This window comes from Nelusetta ayraudi, unplaced genomic scaffold, assembly GCF_046127955.1.
Source record: "Nelusetta ayraudi isolate G7.1 ecotype Tasmania unplaced genomic scaffold, CSIRO-AGI_Nayr_v1 ptg000019l, whole genome shotgun sequence".
Lineage (NCBI taxonomy): Eukaryota > Metazoa > Chordata > Actinopteri > Tetraodontiformes > Monacanthidae > Nelusetta > Nelusetta ayraudi.
Genome location: NW_027466069.1, coordinates 6,353,205 through 6,363,854, shown reverse-complemented (window position 1 = coordinate 6,363,854; position 10,650 = coordinate 6,353,205). Strand labels below are relative to the sequence as shown.

General features: G+C 49.0%; 2 protein-coding genes across 2 annotated transcripts; both read left to right on the top strand.

Annotated features, from left to right (window-relative positions):
• Positions 1-266: 266 nt before the first annotated feature.
• Positions 267-3,454, top strand: cav4b (caveolin 4b). The gene is made up of 4 exons (XM_076026652.1): positions 267-1,367; positions 1,769-2,111; positions 2,842-3,029; positions 3,113-3,454. Exons 2-4 carry the CDS (start codon positions 1,869-1,871, stop codon positions 3,294-3,296), a joined length of 615 nt encoding a protein of 204 aa, XP_075882767.1. The 5' UTR covers positions 267-1,367; positions 1,769-1,868; the 3' UTR covers positions 3,297-3,454.
• Positions 3,455-4,056: 602 nt separating this feature from the next.
• fam50a (family with sequence similarity 50 member A) lies at positions 4,057-10,344 on the top strand. Its single transcript, XM_076026633.1, has 13 exons — positions 4,057-4,315; positions 5,071-5,155; positions 5,245-5,344; positions 5,435-5,571; positions 5,692-5,768; positions 5,897-5,963; positions 6,228-6,289; positions 6,428-6,504; positions 6,997-7,051; positions 7,342-7,390; positions 7,517-7,587; positions 7,926-8,036; positions 10,096-10,344. Exons 1-13 carry the CDS (start codon positions 4,205-4,207, stop codon positions 10,102-10,104), a joined length of 1,011 nt encoding a protein of 336 aa, XP_075882748.1. The 5' UTR covers positions 4,057-4,204; the 3' UTR covers positions 10,105-10,344.
• The last annotated feature ends 306 nt before the right edge of the window (positions 10,345-10,650 follow it).

Here is a 10,650-nt window from a genome sequence, read left to right as displayed (position 1 = left end):
TCAGCAGATGAACCCCCACAACTGCAGGTAGTCACTCTGGTACCAGCTTCAGCACAAACTCTGTTACTGACATTTCATACAATAGAATTTTATCTTTGTCAAGTGGAGGCACAGAGCTGCTCAACAGACACAACACACAGTGCAGGGCACCGGTTTGTTTTGGTTTTGCATGCGGTGCAAAACTACGACTTCTGGTGGTGAAATTCTAAAAGAAAAAAAAAAAAAAAAGATAATTAGCTGCTTTGTGCAGGCCAAGTTAAGAGAGTGTCTGCCTGCTCGTAGTACTAAACGACAAATCCCCATAGAGCATGCACAGAAATGTCACTCCCCATCATGCCTCTGTAACTCCCACCACGCATCAGAACGCATCAGCCAATCAGAACGAGCCGACGCAAAAGCACGTGGCGTGATGTTGCGCTTGGAACCGAAGACCTTTCTGGGGAAATTCTGCCCTTTAGAACGATTTAAAATCCACAACTGATAAATATACTGGAGCAAAATGTATTGCGATCTATGGGGCCGCATGGGATTTTTGGCTGCAATACCCTGAGTGGTCACTGGAAAAAAGATCTGCTTGCGCTGCTACAACGGAAGTCCGGTATCCAGGTCTTATAATACATCCCTGGCTCGTGCCCATAAATAAATCCGACATTGCTGGGACACAGGAAGTGAATGCAGAAGGACAGGAAGTGCTTTATTAGCGCTGAAACTTGTGTTGGCTTCAGGGTCGTGGAAGACCTTCACAACTTGGTGCCTGGATGTGGAGACACGTCCTCCAGCCTGTCCTAGACGTAGGGCAGTGGGCGATGCCTACTAATAACACAGTTCTAAATGGGGATCTCCTGTTGGCGCCGTCCAACACCAAACACCTCCAGACCAACAGCAGCGCTTTGACCAGCAGCCCCGCCGACTCGTCTTTGAGCGTCGTGGCCTCCGGGCCAGACTCCCACTCACACGTTTGTAGTAGTAGCAGTAGGTGTTGCAGTAGCGGCGGTCCCACTCGTGCGCTTCATTGTTCCTGTGAGAACGCAGCAGCACCACCCGGGGGTGGGGTGGGGGTTGCTGAAACCGGATCTTCCACGACCTCGACACCTCTCTCAAAATAACTCGCGTTCACCGTCGGCGGCTCCCAGTGCAGGAATAAACGCCGGCGTGCAGCCACACTAGCGCGTCCAGCTCCTGCCGCTAGCTCGGGATCGGCGGCGGGACGTCGCGTGAGCTTCCCTACGTGCCAGAGAGTCTTACTGCGAGGAACACTGCGGTCGAGGCCCCGCGCTCTTCTCCTTCTTCTTCTTCATCTTCTTGCCGGCTTTTCGGATTAGCGCTCCCTGCAGGCCTGCACGCTGTTACTGCGGGATCAAGGATCAGTAAGTCAGATGTGATTCAGCGTTTTCTGCGGGAACGCGAGGAAGGAAGCACCTGTTTCCTGCAACTGGGGGGCGTGCGTGTGTGTGTGTGTGTGTGTGTGTGTCGGGAGGGGGGGGTTATCTAAAGTCCTTCCTATCAGAAAGTGTGAGCTATCTGTGTAGCGCTGAAATGAAACAGTCGCAGTTTGAGGTTTATTGAGCGGCGTCACCTCACTGTTTACCAGCTGTCTATTTACAGATTTTGGTATGACTTCCTTTTTGGGGCTCTGAAGAACAGGTGGCGGCTCCAAGCTGAGCCCAGCAGATACATGCCTGCGGGAGAGTGTGTGTGTGTGCATGTGTGTGTGTGACATTGAGAGCAGAAGGCGGGAAGATGCAACCGTCCCTGTGCTCGTCTGCAGGTGAGCCGCAGGCGCCGCTCCCACCATCCGACCCCCGACTCCTACACACACACACACACACGCGCACACACACATACACACACAGACACGAGGCGCCAAGATGATGATGGTGAGCGAAGACGGGATGGTGGAGTGCGAGATCGACAGCGACGACAGCAGCGGCGACGACGACGCCGGCGTGCGGCGCATCGACGCCCCCCCACCCCCGCCAGAGTTCGCCTCCAAGGCCTCGACCCCGGCGCCCAAACCTCCGACCCCCCCCACCGTGCCCCCCACGCCCGTCCCGCCCACCCCGGCCCCTCCCGTCGACAGGGACCCCTACGGCATCAACCGCCACCTCAAGGTCGTGACCTCTGACCTCCTCCCTCTAGTGTACTGCAGGGTTGTGGCCGATGACAGGAAGCAAATTGTTTAGTCGGTCACGAGCTGCATTTCCATGCAAGTCCTCTTCCAAAATAAAAGCGATATTTTTAAAATTTCGATAAACTACAATTGCAATTTGAATACTACTTGTAAAAAGTATTCCGTCTTTTCCTCCGCCCAAACATAACGCGCCATTTTCACTTGAAGTGAACAGGTCACGTGACCCCCATACATCACGCCCGGTGACGTGTAAATGCGAAAGTGTTTCCGTGACACTTTTGCGATACACCTCCATGTCGATATGTCTGGAAAAACCACCTCACGAGAGCATACAAAACTTTTTGCAATATTTGATGAGACTTTCAAAGTTTATGTGTTTCCATTAACGTTTTTTAATTGCGATATTTAGGTTTTCCGCCGTTCTAGGGGTAATGGAAACGCAGCTATGGTTATTTGTTTTCCTCACAAAGTTATTTTCAACAATACAAACGGATTAGCTTTCCTACGCTGGTACTTCATTAAGCAAGTAGAACAAATGGTCAAGATTACATTTTTTTTTTTTTTTTTTTTTACATTGTGGATACTTGAAGTACCAAAGCAAATTAATAGTCAAAGTTGTTTTTGTTTTGTTTTTTAATCGGATCTGAATGTACGATTTAGCCCAGCTGACACAAGCGACACTTGATGCTTCACTGTTGCCCATCCGACAGGTGGAGGTGAGTGACGTGCTGGCAGAGCCCGCCTCACCCCGCAGCCTCGACCAGGTGTGGCTCTACAGCGTGCTCGGCTTCGAGAAGGCCCGAGTGTGCACCTACCAGGTTCTCTCGCTGCTGCTCGCCGTGCCCTTCGCCTTCCTCTGCGGTGTCTTCCTGGCCACGCTCGCCTGTCTGCACGTCTGGTACGTTTGTTTGTTTGTTTGTTTGTTTGTTTGTTTGTTTGTTTGAGAGCCTACAGAAGTTAGAAAGAACGCTGTGATTTCAGGTTCGTGGTGCCCTGCGTGCAGCTGAGCAACACCTTCCTGCCGTGCGTGCGCTCCGTGTGGATGTGCGCGCTCAACGTTTTCATCGCCCCCTGCTGTGCATCCGTGGCTCTCTGCTGCAGCCAGTTCGCCGTGTCGCTGTCCAGCAAAGACTGGCAGCCAACCAGAGACAAGGAGGCCGTATGAGCTCGACACAAAATATCTTCTTGCAGGATACATGTTTTTTCTTTTCTTTTCTTGTAAAATAGCACGCAGCATGTTCCCTTGAATTTTTTTTTTAAAGTTTTTATTTGAGTTCTAATTATTGATTAAAATTGACTTTATATTACATTGAAACTGTGAAAAGTTGTTAATAGAATAAATATTTCTTAAAATAATGCCTCACCTGTTTATTTCCTTTTTCTGACAGTATTTTATTTTCAGTTGATCCAAGATTTGATGATTTGTAAAGCTTACCAATTTCTCACATGTGTAAAGATTCAAGATTCAAGATCTTTATTGTCATTATGCAAGCACAATGAAATTTTGAGGAGTCTCTCGGGTAAGTAAGCAGATAAAAAGCAAAAACAGAAAAAACAACAGTACTTTCGAAGTACAATTTAAAAATACAATACCACTGCAAAATGTTTAAAACCAAAAAAGTAAAATGAATATAAAAACGGTTTTCATTAGGATTAAAAACAAAAAAACATATATTACAGTATATCCAAACAAACAGCAATGTTCACAAATTATAATAAATACATCACAATCATTTATTTTTATTCTATTGAATAACAATATTATCACTGTAATACCTCCTCAGTAGAACACAGTCCTCGGCGTTCTATTTTGTCTCCCTCGAGTCTACGTTAAGAGCGAACTTTCCAGAGTCTTCAAAATTCCGCGCTTTCCGCCAGTTCGCCAATGCATCAAAGATGCGAGCCTACCCAGCATGCATTGCGACGCCGCCGCCATGCTTCTTGTTGTGGTGCGCCAGTGCGGCTCGAGTCGTCGTCTTACTGTGAACCTGTGGGAGTTTGGAGACTTTTGACTCAACTCGTCGCGAATATTTCAGCTTCTGAAGTGTTGAAGGGGCGAAAAAGAGAACAAACATGGCTCAGTACAAAGGAGCCGCCAGCGAGGCGGGCAGAGCCATGCAGCTGATGAAGAAGCGAGAGAAGGAGAGGGAACAGCTGGAGCAGCTCAAGCAGAAGATCGCCGAGGTGACTTTAAAGCAACATAAACCTCCAGGTGTCTCGTCTCGGGTTTGTCCCCGGCTGCTGTTTCAGTCCGTGGGTCATCACGACGTTTAGGGAGGGAGACCGAGGAGGGGGAAACAGCGACCACTGGTGTCCGCGCCGTCGCCCTGAAGTTAGTTTCGGCTTGAGGGTGTCGTCCTCCTGCTTAGGGACCGTCACCGTTTAGAAAAGCGCAAAAATGTCTATAAGCTGGATCAGTTTAAAATTGTTTCCAAATTGTACACACATTGTACTTGGATTACTAATGAACTAATTAATAATAGTTAATAATAACTTAACTAACACGGGAATATTTGAAGAGGGAGAAGGTGTCACGTGACCCAGTGACTCTAAATCAGCGAATAATCGACTGTATGATGACATAATATTTACTAGCAACTTCTCTGGCAAACTCCTGATCACTTCCAGACAGCTCCAGAAGCTCCCTACAAAAAATATAATATATATTATATTGCCCTGGGTAACAATAAATATCGACGTCGATCAATGTCCCTAATTTATATTCTGTTGTTTTGCTCCTGCAAAGTGAATCCCACAGCAGCAGCAGCAGCAGCAGCTGCTGCGCAGACGTGCAGTTCGGGGCCAATTTTGCGCGACCGTTGGATCCCAATTTACCCTCGTCTTCCCACGCTGGCACGGAAATTTGAACGTCCGGTTGCCTGTCTGCCACACAAAAAAAAAAAAGCCTTTGCCTGACCTGCGTTTGCTGTTTCTCGCAGGACAACATGGTGAAGTCCAACATCGACAAGAAGTTCTCCGCCCACTACGACGCCGTGGAGGCGGAGCTGAAGTCCAGCACCGTCGGTGAGTCCACGGCTGCTCCACGCTGCGGCACATCAGTGTATTGAAATCCACATGTTGGTTGACTTGTTGCGTTGTCGCGTGCCCAACAGGTCTGGTGACCCTGAACGACATGAAGGCCAAGCAGGAGGCTCTGGTGAAGGAGCGGGAGAAGCAGCTGGCCAAGAAGGAGCAGTCCAAGGAGCTCCAGCTGTGAGCCTTTTTTCATTTTATTTTATTTTATTCTATTTTATCATCTGAATCTTTCTGTATCATCATCGCTGGCTGCTGCGTGTTTTGCAGGAAGTTGGAGAAGCAGAAGGAGAAGAAGAGGAAGGAGGAGCAGAAGAGGAAAATCGCCAGTTTGTCCTTCAACCCCGACGACGAAGGGGAGGAAGAGGAGGAGGAGGAGGAAGACGACGACGACGACGAGCTGGACTGTGAGCATGCAACTTCCCCCCCACTGGGCTCGCTACAAAGATGAGACTGTGAACAAGCGCCTAGTCTGGCTCCCTCTAGAGGTGGGAAACACAATTGTTGTTTTTATCTGTGCTGCGCAGACCTCACATCAAAGAAGAAGAAACTGGGGAAAAATCCCGACGTGGACACGAGTTTCCTTCCTGACCGAGACAGAGAGGTGAGCTCAGGATGCCTCTGCTGACATTCACCAGCTCCAGTGACATTTTACTCTCCACCGACATGATGGTGATGGTGATGATGATGATGATGATGATGATTTTTTTTTTTGTTCCTTGTGTTGCTCAGGAGGAGGAGAATCGTCTCAGGGAGGAACTCCGGCAGGAGTGGGAGCTCAAACAGGAGAAAATTAAGAGTGAGTGTCTTACGACAGACAGACAGACACACACACACACACACACACACACACTAAAAGACCAATTCCCACCCTCATCACTCATTCTGTTGGACTAGATCCTTTTCAGCTTGTTGCTTTATTTCACATATACCAGTAAAGAAATGCTTGAAAGTCCTGTTTTATTTACTCTGTGTGTGTGTGTGTGTGTGTGTGTGTGTGTGTGTGTGTGTGTGTGTGTGTGTGTGTGTGTGTGTGTGTGTGTGTGTGTGTGTGTGTGTCCAGGCGAGGAGATTGAGATCACCTTCAGCTACTGGGACGGCTCGGGCCATCGTAAGACTGTCAAGGTAACCGATGACCTGATGACCTGAGGCTGCAGCCTGGTGCAGACTGAGGGAGACTGGACAACTTCCTGCTCCCTCCCTGAATCACTCAACACACTGAACATCGCCTCTGTATTTGTCTCTGCGCGTGTGTGTGTGTAGATGAAGAAGGGCAACACCATCCAGAACTTCCTGCAGAGAGCTCTGGAGGTGCTGAGGAAAGACTTCAGCGAGCTGAGGTGAGAAGCGCCAGGGAAACGCCCCCCTCTCAGCGTCCCTGGTGGTTACTTTGCTGCCATCTGCTGGTTCCCTCACGGCATTGCGCCGAATGTTCCAATTCTCTTTGTTGCCGTTGCGGTGTGGACTCTTTTTTTTGTCATACGTATTCCTGCAGCAGGTGTTTACTTTGAATTGAATTCTTTATTTGAGCATTAAAAAAAACACAAATAATGTAAATAAAAGAAGAAAAAGAAGAAATTGAAAAAAAAACAAGGCTAATACTCAAAGAGAACAATATCCAGATACTTCAATATGCTGGAAAAGGAGTAGGAAGAAGTACATAACGTATTTAAAAACCTCTTCACTCCACTTTTCCTCTGCATTTTATTGCAGTTTGTTGAAACAAGATATTATGTGCAGCTCAGAGGCACCGAGCCCACACGTGAGGAGGCTTGAAAAGTCTTTTTCCTTCCGCCAGTCAAACCTAATTGTGTGTGTGCGTGTGTTTGCAGGTCTGCAGGAGTGGAGCAGCTGATGTACATCAAGGAGGATCTGATCATCCCGCACGTGAGCTCCGCTGCCGCTCCTCTCCATCTGTCGCCTCCCCTGTCCTCACCCCCCCCCCCCACCTCCCTCCCCCTCTTCTCTTTTCCTCTGAAGCCGTTCCACAGTTTGCTTTACGAACGCCAGAGCTGAAAAAACAACAAACTCCGAACCCGTCGAGCGAGGTTGTGGCGCCTCTCACCGCCGCTCACACTGATCACACTCCCCCCCCCCCCGCCACCATTACTGCTTACAATGTGAAGTCGGTGTTGTGTGACAATAACTTGGCGTCTGTTGGTGTCGGTTTGCCGCAGCATCACAGCTTCTATGACTTCATCGTGACCAAAGCCAGAGGGAAGTCTGGTGAGTGCCGGAGCCTCTAGCCTGCACTTTGCACCGTGAAGAAAAGGAGAGCGTTTTGGTTCTGATCTGCTGCCTGAACCCCCATCCCATCCCCTACCCCACACCCCCCCATCCCCTACCCCACAGGTCCTCTTTTCAGCTTTGACGTCCACGACGACATCCGGCTGGTGAACGACGCCACGGTGGAGAAAGACGAGGTGAGAACTTTATTTATTAATTCTTTATTTATTAAGACCTCCTGTAGTTGTCCAGCAGGACGTGAGAAGAACCTGCCAGCAGTTGGCATTGATCGTTTAGCGCGATGGTCGGTGTGCCTGCAGGCTTTGCTGTAATTGAATTCCTGCATTTTCATCGGGATTCTCTCTCTCTCTCTCTCTCTCTCTCTACTTCTCTCTCTCTCTCTACCTCTCTCTCTCTACTTCTCTCTGTCTCTCTCTACTTCTCTCTGTCTCTCTCTCGCTCTCTCTTACTGTCTACCTCTACCTCTACCCCTCTCTCTCTCTCTCTCTCCCTCTCTCTCTCTCTCTCCCTCCAGTCCCATGCGGGCAAAGTGGTGCTGAGGAGCTGGTATGAGAAGAACAAACACATCTTCCCAGCGAGTCGCTGGGAGCCGTACGACCCGGAGAAGAAGTGGGACAAGTACACGGTGAGAGTCCCGGCCGTTTGACCTTTGCACCCCCAGCGGCTTGCGAAGGTGCGAGGAGTGAGAGAGCGACCATAGGGGCGGAATTAATATTGGACGTTTGTCTTCAGAAGATTGATATATAAACATAATGCAAAAAGTAAGGAAATAAGTCGTATATCCTTGGAAAGCCTGTTTATTCCCCTTTTAAATGGGAACAGACTGCATGCAGTCAGTCTTCGTTCTCACAGGGCTGCCGGGAGGCCGAAAAGTTTTGTTTCTTCAAATTTCAATCATCCAATCCACCCAACAAGAATCAATAAGCAGAATAAGCTGCTTGACTCGGCAGAGAAGATTTGCCACATTTTTCATGTGCGCCACCCGGACGCTTAGCTCTGCTGCTCGCCACACCAGTGCACGATCATTACAAGCGTGGCACCGTTTAAAAGGGGACGAATCAAGCTTTCCAAAGATATAAGATTTATTGCCGAGAGGCATTGTTACAACAAAGAAAGAATCTATCAAACCCAAAGTGGACCAGTATCCCAATGAGGGGGCGAGTGCAGGCCGGGAGAGCCGAGATTTCCGAGAGAATGGAACGCATCGTAACTCATCCTGTCTGCAGCCGCCAGCGCTCGTCCATCCGCCTGTCGGCACCGTGCAGCAGCTGGACCTCTGCGTGCGTGTTGAGTTTGGTGTCGGTACTCTGGCCGTGCGAACGTGGTTGAGTGGCTGCAGGTTTGAGTCGTCACGCTACTTCAGAGCAAGTGGAGTGGAAATGTGCACCAGTTCATTCATCACAAAGTTTAGCGTTCTCGCACAGCGTCAACCTGCATTGAAACACGTACATTTTCCTTTCCCTGGCTATATATTTTTTTAAATTTATTTTGACATTATATTTTAAATCACCACTTCCTTCCTCAACAGTAATTGCGCCTCGTTGGCTCAAAGCGTTTGTTTGACTCTCCCAGTCACTTTTAACTGCTCTTTTAATGGCACTTAATTAAATTCCTGGGCAGCTGGTAAAAACAACCCGCAGCGGTTGGATTCCATTAAAACTCGGGCGAGTTGTTTGTCGGAGTGTCTCGCTCGGCCGAGAAGCGCCGAGCCGAGTCGACGTGCGACCGGCGGTTATGCTATACAACATTTACATCGGCTTTCCCGCTGGAATGTCCTGCCGTAAATGTTTCAGGCTGTGGGAACGCCAGCAAGGATGGGCCTCTGTTGGAGGGTTGTCTTGGTGCCAACCACCGGTAATGGAGAGCGGGAAAGTAAAGAGTCGGAAAAGATGCGGAAAAGATGCGGAAAAGTTTGAAAAGTTGACGTTTGTAAAGTGTGGCGCTTTTCTCACTTCCTGGTTTTTTGTTTCGATCAGAACTTCTTTTTGCTTTTTTAATTACTCTTACTAAATGCAGCCATTATTGCCGTATTGCACCGCCTCCATCATCTAACATGCAACACTGCAACAATGTTCCAAGATTCAGTTCCGCCAAAACCAACTGAAATACTCACTTCGGACTCTCTGCTGCCCCCTTCTGCTGCAGTACTGGAATGGCCCCAAAAATTGGCCTACTTTTTTTTTCTCTCTCTCTCTCTCTTTACAAGATGTATTTAATATTTGAAACACACCTTTAGACGTCTCGCAGCGGTGCGGACCGCCCGACGTCACTCAACACTGGCTCGCCGTTGTAACGCCTCATGACGATGGAGGTCATGAGGTCGACCTGAGAAGGTTCTCAATTTTTCTTGGAGAACCTCGGCAAGTCTTTGGTTTTTGCTGCGGGAAACGTCAGCGTCGGCCTGCGGCAGCTTCTATTTCCGTCTAGTCGCTAGTTATTTATTTTAGTTTTTTCGGGGGTGGGAGGGGGGGCGGAGCTGACAGCAGTTCCCTGCACGGACACGCTGCAGCATACCAGCTACCGCCTCCCAGCGATGAGTAGGAAGGAGAGACTCTCAGACCTCCTGGGACGTTATGTCACGTCAGGGTCGGCCGACTTGGCCTCGTGGGAGAATTCGAGTTTTAGTTTTTTTAATTTATTTATTTTTGCTAACGTCTTTTGTCCTCGTGTGTTTTGTCTTCCAGATCCGGTGAAACGGCCGCCACCTTCGTCTCCTGCTTCCTGGACTCCTCGACGTTTTCTCGCTTTTCTTTTATTTCCAATTTTTTTGTTCGTACTGTAAAATAGTTCAACAGTCCCCCTTGTCGAAGACTTGATGGTTTTATTTTGGAAGAATAATGTCATGAAAACCTGATATTTTTGCCACGTGTATATATACTGTAAGTCATGACCTTGTTGCATCATCTGATCAATAAATAAAAAACAAACAAAAAAAAAAAACCCCGTCAGGTTCTGCTTCTTCCGCTCCACCGGTTGAATTCTCAGACGCTGCTTCCTGCTGGGAGGTTGGAAGGTTCGGAGCTCCGTGACGTGGCTCCGCGCGTTCGTCCTCCCCGGCCGCTCGGTGTTGCTGCTGCTGCTCCTGCATGTGTTAAAACCTGCAGCGTGCAGCCTGGAGACACCACACCCCTCGCCGTCACTCCTCCCCACCAGCCTGTCACTCACTCACGCACACACCCAGAGCCGACATCAGCCCCCATCAGCCCCCACTCCCCCCACCCCCCCACCCCTCTCTCTCT